At 47.9% G+C, this 25,981-nt stretch overlaps 1 protein-coding gene across 5 annotated transcripts in view; it reads right to left on the minus strand.

The window, feature by feature from the left end:
• The window catches only part of LOC142768646 (uncharacterized), a 102,870-nt gene that overhangs the window by 36,417 nt on the left and 40,472 nt on the right, over positions 1-25,981 (minus strand). The window contains exon 4 of one of the 5 annotated variants that reach the window (XM_075870658.1): positions 11,350-11,538. The exons of the other annotated variants lie outside the window; for them this stretch is intronic. Coding sequence (XP_075726773.1) covers positions 11,444-11,538 — 95 coding nt within the window. The 3' untranslated portion in view covers positions 11,350-11,443. Of the gene's footprint in view, positions 1-11,349; positions 11,539-25,981 lie in introns of those variants that run through there. 5 annotated transcript variants of the gene reach the window in all.

The raw sequence follows: 25,981 nt of genomic DNA on the forward strand, positions 1-25,981 counted from the left end.
GCCACGGAACACGCCGAGAGACTGGAAGAAGTGCTGAAGAGGCTACGAAACTACAATCTGCGCCTCGGAAAAAACAAGTGCTGCTTTGCGGTGCGACAAGTCTTCTTTCTGGGACACCGAATCGACGAGACAGGCGTCCACACAAACGAAGAGAAAGTTCGAGCCATAACGGACGCTCCAGCACCAAACTGCAAACAAGCGCTTCAATCATTTCTCGGAATGCTGGCTTTCTACGACAGATTCTTGAAGAACAGGGCAACAGTTGCCAGCTGCCTATACCAGCTTCTTCAGAAGGACGCCACGTGGAGATGGGAGACAAAGCATCAAGAAGCCTTTGACAAGCTTAAGGCATTGCTGCTCAGTCAGACCGTACTGGCACACTACGACGAACAGAAGGAGCTTCTTGTCTCTTGTGATGCTTCACCATATGGCATAGGAGCTGTTCTGTCTCAACGTGATGACCAGAATAGAGAGGCGCCAATCGCTTTTGCATCTCGGACGCTAGGGCCGGCAGAACGCAAATATGCTCAATTGGACAGAGAAGGCCTTGCTGTGGTGTTTGCAGCCCACAAGTTCCACAAGTATATTGCGGGAAGAAAGGTGACTTTCGTCACTGACCACCAACCACTGCTCGGCATACTGGGTCCACAAAAGCCAACGGCTCAAGTCCTTTCTCCACGGATGACCAGATGGTGCATCAAGTTATCGGCGTATGACTACAGCATAATCTACAGGCGTGGCAAGAACCATCAAAACGCGGATGCGTTGAGCCGTTTGCCATTACAAGAACGTCTCGATGAACCCTGGCCTCCAGGTGACGTACTATTGTTCGAAGCGTTATCGAGACCTCCGTTGACTGCTGCCGAGATAGCACGCCTGACACAACAAGACAGCATCATGCAGAGGTTGTACAAGGCAGTGCAGGATGGTACAGTGGAGAAACTCACTGGAGATGAGTTTGCTCCTTACCGACGACGAGCGACCGCACTAGCACTACAGCGCGAGTGCATCACACTTGGATCCCGAGTGATCATACCGAGCTCAGCACGATCCCGTGTTCTGGCACTTCTGCATGCGGGTCACAGAGGCATGGTAGCCATGAAGAAGTGCGCAAGGAGCTACGTATGGTGGCCCGGAATGGACAAGGTGATCGAGGAAACGGTGCGACAGTGCCGTGAATGCCAAGCAACGCAAAAGAGCCCACCCAAAGCTCCTATTCCTACGTGGGACCGTCCCCAGACAGCATGGAACACGGTGCACGTTGACTTCGCGGGGCCACTACTCGGACGCACCTACTTAGTTGTTGTGGACGCATACACAAAGTGGGTGGAAGTCCGGCGCGTGACACAAGCAACATCCGCGGCTGTAATCGACGTGCTCCGAAGCCTCTTTGCAACGTTCGGCATTCCCCGAAAGGTCATCTCCGACAACGGAAAAGCATTCATCTCCAACGAGATCAAGCAGTTCTATGCGTCGAACGGCATACAGGCTGCAACCTCACCAGCATATCATCCGGCAACAAACGGCCAGGCAGAACGCTATGTGGCGGAGCTGAAAAGAGCGCTGTTGAAAGATGCAGACAAGTCCATACAGTGCCGACTTGCAAGATTTCTGTATCGGCAGCACACGACAATACACACTACCACAGGTATGACACCGGCGAGAGCGATGTTCGGACGAGAATTGCTCTGCCCTCTCGATCTTCTTAAGCGGGAGACGGATAAGCGAAGTCCTGAGAGCCAGGAGGCATTGCAAAAATCACGCCGCTTCGCTATAGGGGATAGAGTGCTTATCCGGCAGTTTTTGAATAAGCCAGATTGGATTGAAGGCGAAATACTGCGCCGCGTCGGACCACGATCCTGGCTTGTAAAAAGCGACCAAGGAAAGGTTCGGCGTCACCTCAATCACATGAGGAAAACGAGTCAGACCAGACAAACAACCCAATCGCGGACAGATTGGAGCGCAGCTGACGATCTCTTGGACGCAACGCCAGAAGAGACGCCATCGAGCTCAGCTGCTCAACCGCCTGAATCGCCCGAGATGCAAGATCACACTCCCTCGCAACCGTCGACGTCACAGGCAGTGGCCACTCGGCAACTGCGACCACCAGAGGTTAGGCGACCTCCAGACCGCTATGGAGACTTCGTCTAAGGGAGGAAGAGTGACATGTCGCCTTAGAAGACGACATTAACGAAGTGCGCGCGGGGCACTGGCGCTGTGGCACGAGCGCGAGCCTGGCGTCGAACGCTGGCCAGGAGTGACTCCAACGCCTGGGCTACGCTTTTGAACTTGTTCACGTTTCCTGTCCTTTAATAAATCGTCTACAGTCACAAGCGGCCGTACAGACGTAACAGTTGGAGATAAGCGAAGTCCTGAGAGCCAGGAGGCATTGCAAAAATCACGCCGCTTCGCTATAGGGGATAGAGTGCTTATCCGGCAGTTTTTGAATAAGCCAGATTGGATTGAAGGCGAAATACTGCGCCGCGTCGGACCACGATCCTGGCTTGTAAAAAGCGACCAAGGAAAGGTTCGGCGTCACCTCAATCACATGAGGAAAACGAGTCAGACCAGACAAACAACCCAATCGCGGACAGATTGGAGCGCAGCTGACGATCTCTTGGACGCAACGCCAGAAGAGACGCCATCGAGCTCAGCTGCTCAACCGCCTGAATCGCCCGAGATGCAAGATCACACTCCCTCGCAACCGTCGACGTCACAGGCAGTGGCCACTCGGCAACTGCGACCACCAGAGGTTAGGCGACCTCCAGACCGCTATGGAGACTTCGTCTAAGGGAGGAAGAGTGACATGTCGCCTTAGAAGACGACATTAACGAAGTGCGCGCGGGGCACTGGCGCTGTGGCACGAGCGCGAGCCTGGCGTCGAACGCTGGCCAGGAGTGACTCCAACGCCTGGGCTACGCTTTTGAACTTGTTCACGTTTCCTGTCCTTTAATAAATCGTCTACAGTCACAAGCGGCCGTACAGACGTAACAGTTGGAAAACATCCTAAACGTCCTGTCCCGCACAAGTTGGGACAGCGACAGAAAATGTCTGATAAGCCTCTACAAAAGCCTTATTCGCACACTATGGGGTGATAGTGTACCAGTCTGCACCACCAACGGCATTAAAAATGCTGGACACTCCACCATCTAGGCATTCGCCTTTCCACGGGAGCTTTTCGTACAAGCCCCGTGGAAAGCTTCTACGCAGACTCAGATGAATGGTCGCGACATATGCAAAGATTTTACCTGTCTTTTACATATTTTTTTAAGATAACCGCAAAGACCGACCACCCTACTTACCCTGCTGTAAACGACACATCCAGCTTCCAGCTCTTTTGAAACTGACCCACATTAAAAGAGCCCTTCTCGCTACGTGTTCGAGCACTAGCTTTGGACACAGGCGTCGCATTGCTCGAACACCGCGCAATGCCTTCTACTACATGCGCCCCGCCATGACCCTGGCAGGTTATAAATTGTAACACATCTTTCATGATTGTGACAAAGCATGCTCCACCCCTACACATTCATATGTACTTCTGGGAATTGTCACACAAATATACCTATCCTGAATTTTTCACTGATGCATCAAAGACTCGCGCGGGCATATCCTATGCAGCGGTGGGCCCATATTTTTCGCATGTCGGATTCTCCACCCTCACACAAGCATTTTTACAGCTGAAGCTTATGCAATACTGGCGGCAGCAAAACACATTAAAGAAACGAAAATAAGTAATGCAGTCATATACACGGATTCATTAAGCGTTGTAAAAACTTTAAAAGCCACCAGAAAGTACAAGAATCCTGTCATTTCTTCGCTATACTCTCTCCTCTGTGCCATTTACGCATCTAAACAGCATGTAGTAATAAGTTGGGTACCAGGACACCGTGAAATTGAGGGAAACGTACTAGCGGATAAGCTCGCAACATCAGTCCATGTGAACACTCCGCAGTCATCTGTAGCTGTCCCCGTAATGGACTTGAAACCCTTTTTGATAAAAAAGCTGAGGGATTATTGGCAGCGTAAATGGGACGGACAAGTACATAATAAATTACATTTATTCAAGCCTTACCTTGGTGACTGGCCACCAACATCAGAAACACGCCGTACAGAACTAGCACTCTGTCGGTTACGTATCGGACACACATATAGTACACACTCACACCTTCTGACCGGTGGTGATCCAGCAATGTGTGAGAAATGCGGCGAACCTCTTAGTTCCTTACATATTTTGATACAGTGCAGTGAATTAGCTCCTATTCGAAAAAAAAGCATTTTCCAACATCCTACCGAGAACAAATGCCTCTTCACCCGGCGATGTTCCTCGGTTGAGATCCACTTTTCAAACATCAATCATTATTTGCATTTTTAAGATGTTCGCAACTTCCACGTGATCTACCCAGGCAATCTGTAGAACAACCTCTCACAAGAGGTTGTTGCTGCCGTACATACATTACAAAGCACATGTTTCGCGGCCCTTGGAGACAAGGACGGCGGAGAGACATTCGTGCTCTATAATCTCTTCATAGCTTATCATCAGAATCATTGACCACTAGTTTTCACTCTACACATTTCATGTCGCTCTCATAATTTTATTCTTTATATGTTTACCCACCTTTAGAGTGAGAAATAGTAGGCCCTTTTACAGCCATTCATCATACCCAAAGCCCAAATCTTTTGTCACATGTATTGGCGCTCTTTGGCCACAACGTGCCCCTTGCGCCAAAAAACACTGTATATCATCATCAACACACAAGTAACTGTAAGACCGTAGCGTTTATCACACTGCGCTGGCAGTGCAACGCGATGCTGAAAAAATTGGCGGATCCCACATACAGTGGGAATCGATGATATGCGAAGCACGAATGAGAAAGGTTGATATGTCCTTTTGAAATCAGCACAACGTTGCGAGGTGGAGGTAAATGATGCCGTACATGTCTTCCGTGTCATGATTATCGTGTTTGGATGGATCGTTTACCCTCGTCATCTATTCACGCCATGTGATTCCAAATTTAGTATATGTGGAGCTGGCGAAACGACCAGCTATGGGCGTGGTACGTTGTCATGGTCACGTGACCCGCGTGTCAGGATTATCACGTTTGCACTAGTCTTATACTTTCGTCATTCATTGACGTCACTTAACACCAAATTTGGTATATGTAGAACTAGCAAAACGGCCGCGAGCGCATCATTAGGGGCCCAATACACTCCAATGTAGCTTTGACGCGCCCGCACGCTGGGCACAGTGACGCTACGTTATCAAAATGCGAGCACTCTGTAGTCTGACGCCAGGTGCGACCGGCGCGACCAGCGTCCGTCGGCGCGGTGTGACGGCAACCGGTGTGAAATGCGACATGATGCATTTCTTGCTGATGCACTACCCAGAAAACACTGCGTCTCCCTCTTTTTGTAACGAAGGGACGCCGGACGCACTGAAACGCTCATGCGCCAAAGCAACGCAGCACGGCGCGCGCCTGCGGGTATATGGCAGGACCAGCGCCTGGAGTGGCAACGCCGGCGTGACGCGACGAAATGAACGCGGGGAGCACGCGTACTACGTCACACCGAAATGTATTGGTGCCTGGACTGTGGCACCAGCAACGAAAAACTGTTTCAACTGGGCTTACATAACACTTTAGAGGAGCTGATAGAAGCGCAACAGATTGCCCAGTTGGAGAGGCTAGCCAGCACGTGCACAGGACGAAGTATCGTTTACATGTTGGGGATAAATTACCATAGGCAACAAGGAAGTAAAGGGTCGGTTTTAAAGGTGATCAGGGAAAAGATCCAGGTCCCCAATTTGCCCAAAAACATGCACCCCGAATTTAATCAGGGCAGAAGAGAAAGCCGCGCTAGAACTGTGCTTAAGGCCTACGGCAGAGACAAGGAAGCGTTGTTCGTAGACGCAGCGGAGAACCCTAGTCACAAATCATACGTTGCGGCAGTAATAAACACCGACCGCAAATGCGTAAACGCGTACTCCATACGCTCGGATAATTCAGAAATCGCGGAAGAGGTGGCTATTACACAGGCCATAATTTCCCCAAAGTGTAGGTATGTCATCAGCGACTCGCAGTCAGCAATCCGTAACTATGCACGAGGAAGAATATCTCCCGAGGCAGCCAACATACTCCTCCGCAAGGCAAATCTCATATCATCCGAGTAATTCGAAGAAAGGTATATTATATGGTTCCCAGCCCACACCCCGTGTGCGTCGCTCATTCCTAACCTCAATGAGGAGGCTCACCACGTAGCGCGAGGTCTCACTTACCGCACTCGCGATGGTGCTTCACAAGAGGTACTGGGAGGAAATGAGTGGTGAGAGAGGGACAGAATGTTTAGGTTCTGTGACATTATGCAATTCTACCAAAATTCGAGGCGCAGATTTCCGCCACCTAGCTCCACATTAGACAGATCTCAGGAGGTTGACTGGAGGCGACTTCAAACTAGAACATTTCCCAACCCGAAGCACCTAAATCGCATCTACCCCGAACTATACCCAGATGACTCGTGTAAACTATGTAGCATGAGACGCGCCTCCCTAGAGCATATGTTATGGGAATGCACACAGATACAGGACGCCAATGCAGTCTCCCCAGAACAGCTTGGGGCGCGGTGGAGAGCCGCGCTGATCAGCTCAGATCGGACAGATCAAATATGGGCCATCCAGCGAGCACGGGAGGTGGCTGAGAAACAGGGTCTCTCCACCGCCCCTGGTGCGGCTTAGGCCCACGCCTCAATCCGCTGGTTATATAAAGTTTGCTCACTCACTCGCTGGACTGCGGCATGTAGTCGTGCTCTCACATGACACACATCTCATGACTATCATGTCTCTGTGACGTCGTTTTGTTCTCGCGCTATAACTATCGTCATGCCATACCAACTAGCCCAAGCTGCCACACTTCTAAGTTATCATGTTTGCACCAGTCACATACTTTCGTCATCCATTGACGTCACGTAATATCAAATTTGGCATGTGTGAAGCTAGCGAAAAAGTCGCGAGCGCATCAAGAGTGTGGCATATAGTCATGATGTTACTTGACACGTATGTCGTGATTATCATGTTTATATCAGTCACATACCTCCGCCATCCATTCACGTACGGTAATACCAAATTTGGTATATGTGACGCGATTGAAACAGCCGCGAGCACGTCATGAGCTTGGCATGGAGTCATGTTGTTACATGACACGCAAGCCACGATTTTCATGTTAAGGTCTGCGCTTGTGTTTGCCATGAAATCATGTCATACCATAACAGCTTTGCAGCATGTCATGTGAACGAAACCACCGCAAGACCTCCAGCACCATGAAATGTAAATCATGGCATTGATGACATTAATATCATAATTTTCATGTTATGAGTAGTCAAATAGGTTTTTCATACAGTTACGTTATCACATCCCAAGTTTGATATCGATACCATTATCGAAATGGTCCGGAGCACTAAAAGTCGTAGGTGGATAGATAGATAGATAGATAGATAGATAGATAGATAGATAGATAGATAGATCGATAGATAGATAGATAGATAGATAGATAGATAGATAGATAGATAGATAGATAGATAGATAGATAGATAGATAGATAGATAGATAGATACGCTCAAAGTCGCCGAAGTTCGCCAAGAAATGCTGCACATTTAAAAGGTAAAGTGTTTCCAATGCTTTGCTAAGACGACACGGTGGTGGCACCTGCCAGTCGCTTTGCGTTGCACACCTTATCACCTCCGAGACAGGCGTGCATCTTCCTCCGTGGGTCACACGCCTTTCTTCGTTTTCGAAGATAACTGCCAGATGGCACTCTTGTCTAACGTGCCGACATGCGCTCGTTCACCTCCGCTACATGCTCGAGGCACTCTAACGCAGCGCCTCCAGAATACCATTCACCAATTTTCTTGCGCAGAACATCAAATAAAATTTTTGTACACTCTCTCCAGACGCAAGACTATCGTCTTTTGACTACATTTGCAGTGTAAACATGCAGATTGGGGGCCAATTTTTTCTTTTCTGTCCTATTATTTTGAATGTAGACATGGCACTTAAAGTAATTCAATACATAGTCGTTATATGTTTCTTCTGCTATTATGGCGATTAAATGACGCAAAGATAAAATATTCGCATTGAACTTTAGAGCTAATATATCAAGTAAAGAGCTTCTTGGAGAATGCTCTGGAATGTGGGTAATGATGAACACTTCACTATTGCAACATATTATTCTGGTTGATTGTATACGTATCTGAGCTGAGTAGCCATCATAATGATAGTAGGCTGTCGTGAAAATTATTTGCTCTGCGTTTCTATGCAACATAAACACACACTAGCAGAGCATATCGTACTCTTGTATTGTAGAGTATAGAAAATTGATAGGAAAAGAATGAAAAGTTGAGTGGGACGGGAGAACCAGTGGGGATACAAAAGGAGAAACAATGATATATAAATAAATAAAAAACAGGAAGCAAAGGAAGATATAAATTAAAACAAAAAAAATCTACATCTTCATTAAAATATGTATCCTGGGCATTCTTCTCTTGTCCTACTGCTAATATGCTCATACCACGGCCGCTAGATAAAAATCAAAGTGAGGCCTGCTGCGTCGCGTCGCCGTCAATGGGCGAGCACACCTTGGCGGAGTCGACAGTTTCGGACGCTTTTTTTAGGAAGGTGCTGCCGCTCCCCTCGTCAAAGCGTATGGCACTTTGTGTTTGAACGTGAGTGCGCGAGGATTTGTGCATGACTGTGTGCTCTTTTGCGTGCTTTCTCGTGCTTTTTTGCATGCGATCATGTATGGGGGACAGTTTGCGTCTTGTTTCCTGTGTTTGAGGACAGTTTTTTCAATGTACGTGTATGCCGATGTCTTTGTTTTAGCGGTGTGATACAGCGAGTCTGCTGTGCTGCTGTGTGTGCCACTGTGCAAGTTGAGCGCGAAAAGAGACGCTAGCTTGGAGTAGCACGAAGTCCCCTGAAATCTACAGCATCGCGAAGCCTGGCTAAAGAATAATTCTGGCCAAGAACCGTCAGGGAGCGTGAGAACGACAGTGCTCCCGTACGCAAAGTAGTAGTACGCCTGTGCGTGCAACATTGTGGATGCCACAGGATTTATGAGCGTATATGTGCTTGGTTGTCTTTCACCTTTCTGTTCACCTTTCGACATGCTTGTAGCGGGCTAGGCCACAGTTATACATGAAAAATTAAAAACAAGTTCTGGGAACAAAAGTGATTCTTATCCTCTTATTGAGCTTGGGGGGGGGGGGGGGTCAGGACATTGCTTTCAGGAGAATTTTGTCTCGTGAGGTGGAGCAATGTCTCGCTGCATGATGGTGAAAGGGGAGGCCCATGATGAGGAAACTCGTTATAGGGGCACCTCTTTTATTTTGTGTGTACAATATTTCATCAAGTTGTGCTGTAGGCAATGCCTTTCTGAGCAAGAAACAGTGGCCAAGACGAGACGAAAAGATAGATGAGGCACACAGGCACACAGACACAGCACCGAGTCAACTTTGCACAGTAAGAGACGGAAAATGTCGTCGTGCTTTAGAATAGCAGAAATAGCCTTTGCGGTTACGGAACACTTCGGCGTCATCACCACCGGAGCTATTAATACGCACGTGTGTGCAGTCTACATATGCTGCAACGCCAGGAAACTCAGCCACTTCACACAAGCCCCGCATAACTATAGGAAGTGCTGCCGGCTGCGCAAAGTGCACCATCATCGCGTAACGGTCCTTTACAATGAGTAGCGTAGCGTTTCAAACTGCACGGCACACTGTCGACTATGAAATGCGCACGAGATTCCCGGTGACTGTTTGAAATGTGCCAGTGCTGTAAAACCTGAGCACCATCAGTACACTGGAGGCAGAGGCTGTCTTCGGTTGTCCCTACTCTCACGGAGCAGCAACAGAGCCGGCAGCTGCCGCACGGCGTTCTTCGTGAACATTTATCGAACGTGGAATTGTTGCTCGTCATACAACTCCATCGCATTTCCTCGGTCACGTAAAGAGGGTCGAGTATCTTCGGCAGGCAGCAAGCCTCACAAAGTGCTACGCTTATGGCGAGCCAAGCAAACTCAAAATTGGCTGCCCTCCGCGCAACGTCCATTCGAGAGGTGGCCAAGTTAGAATAACGCATGAAGTGGCTTTCAAGCTAGCCTTGCAGCTGACTTGAATATTGTCGTGACTTCAACCGAGCCAAGTCGCCTTCAAGTCGTCCGCACGTTCGAGAACGATTTGTAGCGAGCGGCAAGACTGCCTTGAGTCAATAACGAATCAAGTACGAGTCAAGTAACATCTCTGCATTCGGGGGTAAATCTCCCTTACGAAAATCCCATTTATAAACCTATATAAAAATCCCTATATGTGGCTACATACGGAATCGGGCATATCAGGTTATATAAGAGCCAATATGGGAATTCCATATAAAGCACGATGCGCCCGATTCCTGACGTAGCCACATATCGGCCTTATAGAACCTGATATACCTGATCCCTTCTATACCCATATAAGGACGTCGCTGTATATGGCCATATATGGCAATCATCTATATAAAGCTACAAATAGAATCATTCATATAACGTTAGACATGACTTATATAGATGCCTTTATATATAGCTATTCAGATGATTCATCTATGAATTCAACTTGTGTCGCCGGCATAAATTATATAGCCCTACAAATCATTCTGCAGATATTGCTGCTTGTTGAAAGGTCTGCATGCAGTCACCATCGTCTCTAAAACAAATGTTGTACGTATCCTCTCGAGGTTCTTGTTCAAGTTATCCTCAATATAGCTCAAGTTATTCTCAAGAAATTATTGCTGAAATGTAACTTGGCCACTTATTTAAAGTCTGTGGTGGGCACGTGTCACTGTTAATCCACTTTACTAAATAGACACGTTGTGTTTATGTTTAATGCTTGCCTGTCAATACTTTTTGTGTTGTAGTATCACTTAAACAAAACAGCTTAATCACGTAACCACGTATACTATGAAGTTATTTACTCACGAAGCATGCTATGCGCTATTTTTTATAAGTTATCATAGTAATCGCGAACTACGTGTGAAGGCAATGAAAAAGATGAACTTAACATATAACCCAGACTTGTCTTTCACGGAGCTTCTAAATCAAAATAACCTATTCACACCTTAAAGGAGTCATGACATGGTCACCCAACAGTTGAGGGTTTTCGCCGAAAAACAAACCCAGAGGGTCAATTTCACTTGTACACGTGTGAAAACTCGACTGTAAGAAATTATTTTAGTGCAAAATGAGCCGTAGAAGTCATGAGCTGAAAACCTCCGCCCACCGCTGGCGGCCGCCATTTCGCCATGCCGTACGTGACGTCACAAGCCGAAGGAGCGGTGTCGTCGTCTGCTACCCAGCAGCAGCTTCCGCACGCGGTCAGTGTGGCGAGTGTTGCTTGCCGAGTGGTCCGCACGTGTGGGTGGCTTCTAAGTCTTGCGGTGTACTAGCGGTACCATCACCATATGCGTCGGCAACGTCGTGTTTGTTGAGAATTTTGACGTTGACTCCATCACCACCAGCTCTAGCGACAAAGAAAGCATCGAAGACGGTGAGAACCAAGATGCCAACGACCTCGCCGTTGTGGCAGACGTTGCAGACGGCTTTCTTCAATGATAAGTAGCTTTATTTCAAGCATGTTAGGTTGAAAAGGAAGCTTCTGATGCGGGGGACCATCGGCGCTGCATTCGCAAGCAAGGGGGACTTAGCGCCGTGGCATTGGCGAAGCGTGCAGGTTTTTGTTGACTAGCATACGCGCATGCACGACATTCGGCACTTAACGTAATCAGTAAGTAGCCGTAGCAATGCTGCTCGTTGGGATTGTTGTTTTTAATCATTTGTTGCGTGCGGCATATCTAAGTATAAGCCGAAGCGAATGGCATTTCAGTGTGGCACTAGGATTACTCACGATATACCTTTTGGCCGAATCTTTAGTTGAACTCTGGCAATTGCATTCGATTCCAGTACAAAATTGCAAGTGTGATGCTCAGCAATGGCAGTGTCTGCGAGGAGTTTCAATAAATATTTATCTGTGGTGGCAAACGGCATACGCAATGCTCATTCACAGTACCCTTCGCGACCACCTAAATTGCTTTCTGCAAGTGCCAGCGCTACATGGTTGACGCGTTGGCATTGTTTCCACTTCTGGAAGTTATTTAGTTCCAGTGTAAAGTTGAACTACGCAGAAGAAGTTTGATTGCACGCGCAGCTGACCACGGACCACGGCCGGTCTCCGGAATTCCGAGTGCAGCGGTTCGCACAACAAGCGCTTCGTGCCGTCACGGCTAGCGAGCGCGTCAGTGTTGCCCGACTCTCAAACCTCTTGCTTGTTTATAAAAATATTGGAATAAAAATTAACGGCTCGACTAAATTAGCTAAAATTTCGCCAGCTTCTCTGTGAACGTACAAAAATCAAACCACACAATTACCACAGGTTATAGTTGAAAATTAGGTGCCATGACCCCTTAATGGCCACCACGGCCATTTGCACTGCTTTTGGAAGAAGTTGTGAAGGAAAGCTTATCAGCAAGCATGAGTATCTTTTTTTTTTTGCGCGAAAAGTTGGCGATGGCCAATCCAGCGGCCTATACACGCACACGCACACGAAAACACTTTTACCGTCGTCTACAATTGCACCACATACAGCGAAGTATATTGCTGAAAGCTGCATTATTATCTTACGTAAATCGTAGCAGTAGTTAAACACGAAATAAGAGCAAGAGGAATAAAAGGTGACGAACGTGGTCCGCACCCAAGCGATGTTTCCGGCGAGCAAAGAAGCAACAATGACACGGGTGGATACACTGCTGGCTTGACAGTGTAACCTACATTACCCTGGAGATTGACGATTTACGCGCTTCTCACTGCAACAAAATTTTTCTAAGCTTATTGACGAACGAAATTTGTTCACAATTGATGACACAATATTATTACCACACGTCTGCATTGTTGCGCAAACTATTTTCTTCGTCGTTACTGGAAGTGGGTCGCAGCGCTATTTTGTCTGCTATGTCGACCGACTGTTCTATGCGAAAAACGTTCCCCAAATTTTTCAACCCTCCGACTTACGCCATTTTACATTCTTTAGCGTGCGCACCCCTCGCAAACTTGCAAACGGCTACAGTGCGGCCAGGTGAGTTTTTTGGGACAATAGAGCTCAACTTCTCCCCGCGGGCCTAGAAAGCTGCAGTTGTATGACCTTTAAGACATACATTCAGTGAAACTGCAATTCCTGTTTCGTGCACGCTGGCAACCAAGGCGCATTTTATCAAGATTTGCATCTCATTTCTCACGCATTTATATTATTAGTAATATTCAATGAAGGAATCATTCATCATTCATTCATTTAACGTATCTAGCAACAAGCATAGGGTGTTTCGTGATGGCGCACGCAAATGTAAAATAATAATAGGAATAATGCATTACAGACTGTGTGCAGAAAATGAAATCAATAAAAAGAGCCAAAACGCACAGACAAAAAGAAATCAACGCACAATGGGGACAATAAATAAAAAGAAGATATTGATAAAATGAGACTGAAAAATAATGCATCGTGTACACAACTGTGTGTGGAAAGCTTCCTGAAAGGCGGAAAAGGAAAGAATCTGTACATGTGCAAATCTATGTTAGGACAGAGCAAACATAATAAAAAATGACTGTGGACTAGGAAAAACATAACGAATCAAGAAAGTTGACGTAAGAGAGTTTCGGTGTGCTGTGAAGGATATAGTGTTGAAAGAAGCTGGCAGTTACATGCAACGCTCGATTCTCTCTGGATAAAGTACGCGGAATTCGAAAATTATTACAACCGAGAAGGGCAGAATATCTTACCCTGAACTAGCTTGTAAATAAAGAACAGCTCAGCGTCATTTTGTTGGCAGTTAAGTGATGGGAAGGATAGTATTCTAGCAGAACTGAAAAGAGACCCACAGTCATTTCTAGCGAAACGACGGGTGTAAATGCTTATAAATGTTTTCCAGACTCGCTCAGTGGCGTTATGCTATACTTATCAAGGCCATTACAAAGTATATATGCATATATATTCAAGTTGAGCAAGACATATCGCAGTGCACAATTTGTAGAAGGCTGTAGGAAAACTGGATTCTCGAGAGATAGGTTACCAAAAGGGAGAGAACGAAGGCCTCGCATGGCAGCGCATTTATTGCGCGTAGAAAAAATCTTGCATGCTATCAGAAAGAACACGAAGATCACTGATCTCATAAACCTTACATAACCACACAGTTTTGACAGAGTATGAAATTTACACGTTAGACGTTTTGCGGGATGCAACAACAACAACAATATAATAATAATAATAATAATAATAATAATAAGAAGAAGAAGAAGAAGAAGAAGAAGAAGAAGAAGAAGAAGAAGAAGAAGAAGAAGAAGAAGAAGAAGAAGAAGAAGAAGAAGAAGAAGAAGAAGAAGAAAACAAAAATACACTCATAAAATTCTCACATGGCCAAAATTGTTTGGCCACATTAAAGCAAGTGCTAGTGTCCAAATGTCCATCAACCTCTATACGCGAGTGTGTACATGGCTATGTAGTTGGTCGTGTTGGTAATTCATAACTATAAGTATCGCAGCGCATCAAAACTGAGACACAGGACAAGGAAAGAGACAAAAGCGGAGCGCTGCCTTTTGCCCATTCTCTTGTCCTGTGTCTCAGTTCGGACGCGCTACGATGTTATTAGTTGCGAGCATGTATTTGCGCATTTTCGTGAGTATGTACCGGCATACATATTTTATAGGTGAATGCGCCACAGTGTCAGCGTTCAAAGGATATGTCCGCAAGCAGTTTTATTTGATGCGCGGCTGCACCGCGGAGGGCTGCATACAGAATGTAGATTTTGGCTTAGGTATGATGCCAGCCTTTATTTGCCTAGATGCGTCATACTAATTGTATCAGCAAGGAAATATTTAACCTAATCCTGCGGAGGCACGTGCACATTAGTGACCTCGACCAAGTAACCGCAAAACCACACAAAATAGAAGTTTTGTGAATTGGGCAGCCTACGTTAAGGGTTGCTATAAAGCTTCAGCATTTCAATACATTGTCCATTGAATGTGTGTCATGTGGGAGTCAGTTGCACCTTGCTTAACATAATCCCGTTGAGTGTGTATGACGTGAGATTTATTTGACGCTTTCAAACAATGCAGCAAATAAATCGTTTACTAGTGCAATCCTAAAATTTTCGATAAATTTACTATCTGCGCAGGCGAAAACGTTATACGCAGCGAAAGGAAACGCATAATGCAATTTTACAATAAATTAGTACCACATGCATCTTCAATTTAAGCTTATACATGCCTGCGAGTTGCACTCACAAAAGTTTTTTTCTTTTTCGAAGATACTCCCTCGAACATCGCACAGCGCATGCTATTACGGTAAATGGCCGCTGAAAGCAATCGCAGATGGAATTGAACAAGATTGACTGAAATCTTGTTGAATGAAGGGAGCATATATATATCACAACCTTCGAATAATCAGCAATTTGTCCACCAATGTGCAAATAAAAATGCATTGAAATTAGCATTTCTTTCTACCACCCCAAACTATGCTATATTGTGAACAATATGCATCTCCTTTTTTAACATAATACTATACCGAATTGCTTGATCACATGGCCTCAAGCATTTCTGCCTTTATCTAAAATGTAGCCGCCCCTGCCGGGATTCGATACCGTGACCTGCGGGTCAGCAGCCGAGTACCTTAGCCACTAGACCATCATGGCGGGCGATGACGCAGAGGAGGTGGACAAGGTCGTTGTAGGGATGATCGCTGCAGCTAATGGAAAAGAAAATGCTCGCGAGTCCCTCGCAGGGCCGGCCAAAAAGACAGTAATGGGTGGCTCAATCTTTTCTTGAAGAGCCACACGTAGGCAGGTACAAAGTTAACAGGTCACATAGCATTTCAGCTGCACTGCAAGTAGATGCAAGCTAACGATAGAGCTCCCTTCACATGAAGTTTTTGTGCTTTTGTGCATACTCAGCCCGTCAGAACTGAAAGGAGGAGGGTGCCCTCTCGAATAGAAAAAAGAGTATTGAGGGGGAGATGAGGAAGTCGTTCATCAGCGACGTTGAATTGAGCGTCATCTTCATCTACCTTCTTACTGCCTCGCTTTTGTGCTTTCACAAAGGCGAAGAGATATTAACACGAGAAGCATTCTTTTATTCTTGCGAACGCAACAAAGGTGAACTGAACGCGCAGCTCGCTCACCTCGCTTCACGATACATGGAGGTAGTCATGCAGCTTTAGACCGCGTGGCTTGAACGCCGTTTTTCTTTTATTTTGCAGAGAACTGCATAGCTGGTAGAAACATTTATATGCCACTTTAGAGCGCGACGGCCGAGCCCCCTCATGGCACGCAAGTGCTCCCTCATGGTGAGAAGGCACCCTTACACAGCAAAGGAAAGCCCTTGAAGTGCGATCCTCTTCATGGCGCACGAGATGATCCGGCGCTGATCGAACGCAGAAGTGCTGGTCATGATGGTCTCCCGGTATGACACCACCACAGCCGGAGGGGGGCGATGTGGGAAGGTGGGAAACGTGAGGAGTATGTGGAGGAAGTCTCCTGGTTTGCCGCAAAGTTTGCATGAAGAGGGAAACTGGTCTGGGTAACGGGCGCTTAGTAATACAAGGTATGGAGCAGTCCTAGTTTGCAGGCGTCGCCTTTGTGTGGCCTGCGCTATCTTTAGGGATTCGGCTGGGGGAGTGTATACTCTTTGTTGATCCCAGTAATGCGATGGAATATCACAAAAAGAGAGCAAGCGCTCCTCGACCTGTGGAAGGGGCTCCATTTCTCCAGGCCAGAATGTGAGACCTCGGGCTAGAGACTGAGGTGAGCGTCCTCGTTGCCAAGAAGGCCGGCATGTGCTGGCGTCCAGATGAGGGTTGTGGAACGCTCAGGCAGCCAGAAGCGTACCAAGCGAGCAGCGGCACGGGATATCAGCTATTGCCGTAGATAAGAATGACTGATTTCAAGTCGCTAAGGATTGGGGTGGCGGGTGCTGAGATGAGAGCACGCGTGATAGCTGCCTCTTCTGCCTGTGTGGAGAAATTTGTGACAATTGAGCACGAAGTTAGAAGATTGGCCTGATTGTCAGCCACCGCAAGGGCTATGCGGGATTCTGACGCATATTCCGCTGCGTCCACGTACACCACATCCTGGTCCTCGACATATTGTCTCTGGAGGACCTGAGCCCTTGCGTTTCTGCGTTTCTCGTCTCGCACAGGATGCACGTTCTTCGGGACAGGGGGCACGTTTAGGTGAGAGCAAAGGTTAGAAGAAAAAGCGACCCCCCCCGGGGGAGTGTGTAATTGCGGCTAAGTTTAATTGGGACAAAAGAGCACGGCCGGCCACCGAATTAGACAGACGACATCTCAGTGGTGTAGAGGTGGCTTCAGTGAGCTCCTCAAACGTATTATGTACGCCAAGTTTGAAGAGTCTCTCACTTTTCTTGGGGGAAAGCGCAGAGCCGTTCTTTTACAACTCCGTAGAAGCGTGTTAACCCGGTATCTCTCCTTCTGTCGGAGAGGTAGGTAAGGGAGGGCATACGTGGTGCAGCTTACGATGTAAGTGTGGGTGAGGCGAAGCGTGTTTCGCTCGCATAGACCAGCCCGACGGTTCGCTATGCGACAAATCAGTCGAGTGGTCTGCTGAGCATGTCTTTGGAGAGTCTTAATGAGTTCTTCAAGTGCGCCATGTGAGTAGAGAACTAGCCCTAGCAACCGAATTTTCAAGAGAAGTAGGAGGGGGTGGGCACCTAGCGTGAGAGAGATAGGGGAATGGCTGAAGTATGTTGCTTTGGTAGGTAAAGAAAGAGCTCCAATTCGAAAGGTAAGCAGGTAAGGCCACGTTCTTGAACATATGTGTCGATGGTAATTAGTGCGAATTGAAAGTGCTTTTCTATTTCGGCGTCACTGCCACGGTTTACCCAGACGGTGATGTCGTCGGCGTGAAGCTGAAGTGGATGTCGGGGATCTGACCAAAATTTTTGGGCAGATGAGGAAGTGTATTGTTAAATATAATAGGTGAGAGAACTGCTCCCTGGGGCGTACCACGTGCGTAAAGCGTGATGCATGGCAGGCTGTGATGGCCAAAGGTAAGTGTTGCTGTGCAGTGGCTGAGGAAGTCTTGGACGTAGTTGCATGTTTTGGTGCTGACTCCCAGGGTTAAAAAGGTTCTCTGGGATAGCTGAGTGCGCAACGTTGTCGAATGCCTTTGTTATATCTACTTCTAAAATACGTCTGGTAGCACAGCTTTGAGGGTCGAGAATGTAGTGTTTCATTTGCAGGAAAATGTCCTGTGTGGAAAGCCTAGGGCGAAATCCAAATATGCAAGTAGGCAAAGGATTATTGCCTTCTAGGTGCTGACAGAGCCTGGTTTGTAGTACATGTTTCATGAGTTTGCCGACACAAGAAGTGAGGGATAGGGGCCTGAGGTTAGACCTAAGGATAGGTTTCTCAGGTTTGGATATAAAGACAACCTTGGCCTCTTCCCAATGTGGTGGGAGGGTGACTCTTAGCCAGCACTCATTAAAATATTCAGTAAGGACGGCAACTGATTGGTCGTCGAGATTATGGAGTGCTTTGTTGTAAATACCGTCTGGACCGAGGGCTGAGGAAGTGCTTAATTTTTGTAGTTCCGCTTGAACATCGGCTACTGTAATGGGTTGGTCGAGGAGCACAATAGGAGGACCTGTGTAGTCGGGATGCCATACGGCGGGGTATATTAGGAACTACTGATTTCGAAGTTCCTGGAGGAGCTGGTGAAGGTTTATCGCAAGTATGTAGGAGTTTGGTGAGGTTGCGTCTTTGGTTAGTCTTTGACTGCGTTGGATCAATTAGGCGTCTGATCAAATTTCTAGTCTCAGGTAAGTTCATAGTGCCATCTAATTTGTTGCAAAGCAATTCCCAATTCTGTCGCGAAAGAGTGGCTGTATGGGTCTTTATCTCTTTGTTCAGGTGGGCGAGGTGAGGTCTAAAAGTTCGGTTCCAACGCTGACTTTGCCAGCGTCGTTCTAGGCTTGCTTTAGCGTCCCATAAATGTAGAATATGGGAGTCAACGGTGTGGCTTGGACAGTTCTCTTGTATTAGACGAGTTGCGCATCGGACATCACTCCGAAGTTCTTTTGACAGTTCAGTAGCGTCTGTTATAGAGGCGTAGGTGGGCCTATAAGTGCGGAAAAAATCCCAGTTGGCGAAAGTGGAAACCATGGGAACCCTGCGGGGTACTGGCATAATTAGGAGAATTTCGATAATGTAATCGTCACATTCCGAATTCTCCTGTGTGTTGCATCATGTGGCATGAGGGAGGCAATGTGCGAACGTGAGGTCTGGCGTAGTGTCTTTGCAGACACTATTTCCCATGCGTGTCGGATAGGCCGAATCGGTGAGCAGGGAGAGACTGGATACGCTGCTAGCCACACCCGACGTCCTTTTGGTGTGTCGCGCGGCTAACCCCAGGCTGTACGTAGGGCGTTAAAATCTCCCACGACGAGTAGGGGCACTTATTAGCTATGCATTTCGCGATCGTAAAGAGGCGCTGCAAGTTGCCTTATAAGCACTAAGGGCTGCTGTATACATTCAGGATGAAGAGGCTGTTAACTATAGAATGTTGCGGCACAAGCTCAATTAGAAGGTGACCAATGTCTTGGACTGTTAAACAGTTGGAGCTCGTGGTAATTGATCGATTAATTAGAAACGCTACCCGAGAGAGTTTAGGGGTTGCGGCTGTAATAGAAGTATAGCCGGGTAAGGATTGGGAGATGGGAGGGTTCTTGCAGGGCAAGGATACCGGGTTCCGCATTGCAAGATAGCAGTTGTTGGACAACATGACTCTTCTGGCCGAAACCTCGGCAGTTCCCCTGCCACAGTGTCAGCTGCCAACATGCAAATAGAGCAGGGGCGTAGCTGCCGCATATGGTTGGGAGTCGTTAGCGACTCAAGGCAGCGGGTTTTCTGGCACTTCAGCCGGATTGGGTTTCTTGCATTTACTAGGGGTGAGATCCCACTTTAGAAGGCGTGTTGCGAACAAATTGAGCTGAGTCAAGATTGTTGTAGCGGTCAGTCAATGACTGAGCTAAGGAATCAAAACGATGAATAAGCGCGGCATTGTCTGTTGTTACACAGATTGCTGCGTCTTTGATCGTTGTGCATTCCTGATTGATGCTAGTGATACCGTCCAGCAATTTTGCCTGAAAACGAGCAGTAAAAGACTCAAGAAACAACTGTATATCGGATAGTGTGATGTGTGTGGAGGGATGCAGCGTATTGTCCTGGTTTGTGTGCCGAGGAAGTTGCTGTGGATATCTAACTCGAGCGAATCAGAAGAGGAAGTGGCGTTGACATGGCTGGGTGTGAAAGATATGCAAGAGGCGCTGGGTGGGTTCGGCGCAGGAGGTTATGATGTAGTAGGAGTTAGGGTAGTTGAAATGGCACGGCTTGTGGCAAGAGTACTTATCTGGGCCTCCAGTTTCGCGATGTGTTCTCGAAGGGCGGCGGCTTCTGCTCGGGCTGCTTTAGATTGAGCTATGGCTGCCGCTGTCTCCTCTCGAGACTAGGCCAGATCGTCTTGTAGACTGGAAGTCGCTGCTGATGATGGTGCGTGCTTAGGCGAAGAACAGAGAGGGCCCCAGTCTTGTTTAAGCGGCTCGGTCCAGGCTTGCTTGTGATGGCTGGGTTGAGTGGGCCCCGGCGACAACTGGGGGAAGTTGTCCCCATGTGGAACCGCTTCTCTTCGCTGCGCTTAAGGTTACCTTGTTTGTTTGCGTGGCTGGTTAATGTTGTGTCCTTTGCATGATCCAGTGTCGGTAATATGAAAGCGCTCGCACAAAATGTATTTAGGCGTACAAGGAGGTTGCTGGGGTGGATGTTGTATGCCACAACGTGGGCAAAGATTAGTCTTGGGCCTTGGGCATACGTCATGACAATGACCCGGTAGTCTGCAATTCTTACTGGCATCCGGACTTCCGCGGTATGGAGTGCAGCGGTGAAAGGCTCCCATGTATTTATGGAATGTGGTACCCCATGGACGTCAAAGGCGATGAGAATAAAGCACGTCTTCCCCATTCGTCGGGATGCGAGTATTGAGTATTCAGGATTCCATCTGACCAGGTCTTCGTACAGCTGGGTTGGGGTCTCGTAGTCAAAGGCGTTTGAGATGCCTCTTCTTGTAGCTACCGGGGGGGGGGGTTACCACGTACGCCACGCAGGGGTAAGCATCGCCGCCTAAGGTGAGTGAAGTCAGCGTCTATAGGAGCTCAGCTGCTGCAGAGTATGTTGTAGCTGCAGTAAATGTATTCCTGGTGAGGTGTATGTGCAGGCAAAAATCGTCAGGTAGCGCGATTTGGAGTGCGGCCGGTACAGCTTTCATGAGTCGAGGTGTTGGGACATCTCAGAGTCGCAGTTGACCTCGCGGACAAAGGACGACGCGAAAACCGTTCGGTGGGGGTGGTGGCAGTTGTTTGCTGCATTGTACAATGATGCGCGTCTCCTTGGTAGCAGGTGGCACGTGGGCCGGCGTCTTGCCTCAGCCAGTTGCGGCTGCTTCGATACACGCGATGTTCCCGACGTCCGGGTTGGCCGCCTTGAAGTTAGCGTTGGGTTGCGAGAGTGGTTTCTGTGAACATTCGAGATGCATTGGCTTTGTAGAGAACTGGTGTACCATAGCCTGCCTGTAACTCTTCAGCAGAGATGGTGTTGCCTTTTTTAAAGGCTCGAAAGTTTAATGGCTTCCCACCGCTGCCACCAGTTGTAAAGGGCTTGAGGTCGGTGGTGTTCAGAGACGCCAAGTAAGACACGAGCACGGCTTATAGCAACAACAGGGAGCCCCCTTTATTCACAACTGCCCCCCTGCTATATACCCCACATCAAGTGGCACGCGCATGCTCCCAGCGCCATCCGTTAGAGAATCAACATAGCACTCAACGTCCACTACATCTTCCCTCCCGGGGTAGTTACATGTTCAACCTGCGCGGTGGTTTCACAGCACGGCCAGAACGCGTACGCTTAGGCTCACCACACTGAGGCGCACTTGCTCGCACAGGTAGAGTCTTCACATCAGGCGATGGAGGCATCCTCACAGGCGGCATTGATGATGCGCACGAAGTGCTGGGAGACGATGCTTCCGGCGCTGAACTAGAGGCTGATGCCCTTGGCGGAATTGATGACAAGGTTCCATGAGTCGGTGATGAAGCTGTCACTTCTTCTCCTTGGACATTTTGGTCTCCTACAAACGGCACCACATGCTAACAGTTCCTCTGGACCATATCTGACCTTAGTCGCTGAGCTGGGCTGAAAAACGACCACCGCAAACAAAATCCTTTATCCACACGTACTCCCCCACATTGAGAGGATTCAGAGGAGTAGCATTGTGACGGCGATTGTAGTCCTTCCCCCGTTGCAACTTCGCTGCAGTACCCTATGCTTGAAACTCCACCTGATTTGGTAAGCCCAAAAGAAGTCGTTCCGGCAGAACTGGAAGACGAGTTTGTAGTCTCCTTCCCATGAGTAGCTGAGCTGGAGACACGCCCGAATCTCCAGGTGTGTCTCAGTCTGCGAGTAGAGCGAGGTACGGATTCGGGCTTTTCTTCAGCAAATCTTTCACAGTACGCACCATGCGCTCTGCCTCTCCATTATTCCGAGGGTATTGAGGGCTGCTAGTCTCGTGGCAGAGTCGATATGCCATTTCAAATTCGGCGAACTCCTTGGACGATAATTGAGGCCCATTTTCCGTCCGCACAATGTCTGGTATTCCGAAACGAGCAAAACAACTCTTGACCGCAGCAACCACCACTTTTACTAAGTTCCGAGTGTGACTACTTCTGGAAATCTGGAGTAGTAGTCAACGATGAGAACGTAGTCACGTCCTTCCAAGTGTAACAAGTCGATTCCCAGGTGTTGCCATGGTCATTCCGATGTTGGCGTTGGTGTCAGTGGCTCAGAACGCAAGACTTGGGTCTCAGCACACTTTGCACACTGAGCCACAAGGTTCTCGATAGGTTGGTTGCAATGGGGCCACCAAACGCACTCATGGGCGCAATCTTGACAGCGGCGGACACCTTGATGTCCTTCATGCAGCAGTGCGAGAATGCCCTTACGTTGAGTTGACGGAAAGACAATGCGGCGATCCATTAAGAGTAACCCTTCGTACACACTCAGTCTTTCTCGCTCCTTCCAGTGTGATACTAAATGGGTCGCAACTCTCTTCTTGGACGGCCAGTCTTTCTCACAATAGATCATAGCAGAAGAACACTCGCTATCTTGAGGTAAGGTGACGGATCTCGTCCAGCTGATTCGCCAGTTGAGGAGGTAGATCCTTGAGGATTTTCCCTATATAGACTTCCAAGCTGCTGACTGACTGCTTTGGAAGTTGGCAAATCACAGGGTGCTCTCGATAGTGTGTCGGCTGTGGCTAGCAGTTTTCCAGGAACATACTTCACGGAGAACTGATAGCGCATCAGTTTGATCCGCATACGTTGATTTCGACTTGGCAAGACGTCTACATCTTTGCTTGACAGGAGAGCTACAAGCGAAAGGTGATCGAATTCGACCTCAAAGCTGAGTCCACGTAGGTATTGGTCGAACCTGGTGACAGCCCATGTGACAGCCAGAGACTCTTTTTCCGTTTTACTGTAGCGTCTTTCTGTAGTAGTGAGAGATCTAGAAGCATAATGCAACTGCCCGCCGAATTCCTGACGATTGATCTTGGAATTAAACGACGCCAAGGCCATGAGAGCTTGCGTCAGCCGACACTATAGTTGGGTAATGGGAATTGTACATAGCCATACATATGTCGGATCTGAGCAAAATTTATCTTCTTGAACGCTTGCTCTTGGTTGTAACTGCAGCTCCACGCGTTGTTCTTGTTGAGGAGTGCACGAATAGGTGCGGAGATCTTAGACAGGTTTGGAATGAACCGAGCCACATGGTCTAATATTCCAAGTAGTCGGTGAACACCACTCTAACATCTATTTGTGTTTGGAGATCCATGAAAGTCTTGACTTTGTCCGGGTGTGGAATAATTCCTAGCTCGCTGACGACAACTCTTAAGAACTTGACAGAAAAGACTCGGAACTTACACTTTTTTTTGTTTAGAGTTACGCCCACTTGTGTTAAACACGCCAAGACGTCAGCTAGACGCAGGTCGTGCTCTTGACGGTTCCTACTAAACACGAGTATGTCGTCTATCATGTCGACGATTCCAGTGCTGCCTTCGAGCAGTGTCAAAGCGTTCGAAATACCCGGGCGCTGACAGTATGCCAAAGAAAACACGTTTGTAGCAATAACGGCCAAAAGGCATTATGAATGTCGTCAGTTCTTTGCTCTCACGACTAAGTTTGATTTGGTGGAAACTGGATCTTGCATCAAACTTGGAAAAAATTCGCGCCCCACCAAGCTGGCCTAAGATGTCTTTGAACTGTTGGCAGAATGTTGCATTCCCGCAGCATAACCTTGTTAAGCTTCGTCAAGTCGACACAGAGTCTGTACCCACCCGACGATTCGGCAGCACGACGACGATGCCTGAACACCATTTGGTAGGTGCGTCAACCTTGCCAATGTCTTCTCGGGTTTCCATTTCATTCAATTACTTCTTCACCTGCTCGAGCAAGGGCAGAATAATTCATCGAGGAACACATACTGAAAAGGCACGAGCATCTTGATTGACGCGGATGTGGCATTCTTCTTGCACTTCCCCAAGTCCACAAAAACTTTGTGCTTGGAGTGACGAAATACTATCCACAGAGTCCAAAACCGAACGATGTCCAAGTCTTTAATTGCTGGTAATCCCAGGGGTAGTGTCGTTTGGTTCTTGATGACATACAGACTTTCCACAAACACCGTGTTACGCCACTGCAAGGTAGCAGTGAAATATCCCAGAACGTGCAACCTTTGATTCCCAGGACCAGATACCTCGGCGTCTACTTTATCCAAAACAGCAGGTAATGCTGGAAGAGAAGGTGAAACCACTGCTACTACGGCTCCGGAGTATATATTGAAGTGTGCGAGGTGACCATTCACGTGAATGGCGGCATATCGTGCCCGACGCGTACTTAGCGCGTGAAGTTGAACTGAGCCTAACGGCTCTTTCCGATGCTTGGTCAGGCAAGCAGCAACAAAGTGATCATGCTTCTTGCAGAAATTGCATGTGGCCTTGTGAGCTGGGCATTTTTTTCGAGAGTGGTGACCACGGCCGCAGTACTCGCAAGTAGACTGAGTTGGTTGCACCGACTTGCTGCGACGCGATGACGCGTTCTTCGCGCGTTGCGCCGCGTCCACGTTTAAGCTGTCGAACACCCCGCTCTCTGTCAAAATTTCGCGAGATAGATACTCTTTTTGGGCTTCTTTGTGAACACCGCTTGGCACAACGCTTCCTCGGCTGCAACTTTCGTACATCGGCACAATTCATCCGATAGCTTCTCATTCCGCAATCCAACGACAAACTTGTCTCGCACAGGGCGGTCTTTGATCTTGACGTAGCAGTACCCACAACGCTTGACAAGATTCCTAAGCGCGGTAAAAAATTTATCAACCGGCTTCCCATGTTGTGGTATACTCGGCGGTGAAATCAGCGGCTCTCGTAAATCTCATTGATAGGGTGGACTAAATGCGAAGTTAGCTTAGCCTTGACTTCCGCAGATGGGCGATTTTTGGAGCAGATAGTCCTAGCGACGACAAGGCGCTACGTGCGTGGAAACCCGTGCAATATGAAAGAATCGCACCTGCATTTTGTCGGTGGCTGAGTTGATTTCGGCAGCGAAAGGGTAATTTTCGTACCTTGTTATCCATGTCGTCCATTCCCCAGGGCTGGTGAAGTTAAAAGGAGACGAAAGGTGAACTCCCGGAATACCGACGTGAACGAGGGTGAGCTGGGAAGGCCCGGCGTCTGTGCCGGTTGCCTCGTCCATGAGCTGGGAAGGCGCAGTGTCTGTGCTGGTTGTCTCGTCCATAACTCTGCGTT

The sequence above is a fragment of the Rhipicephalus microplus genome, chromosome 8, assembly GCF_043290135.1.
Source record: "Rhipicephalus microplus isolate Deutch F79 chromosome 8, USDA_Rmic, whole genome shotgun sequence".
NCBI classification, from domain to species: domain Eukaryota; kingdom Metazoa; phylum Arthropoda; class Arachnida; order Ixodida; family Ixodidae; genus Rhipicephalus; species Rhipicephalus microplus.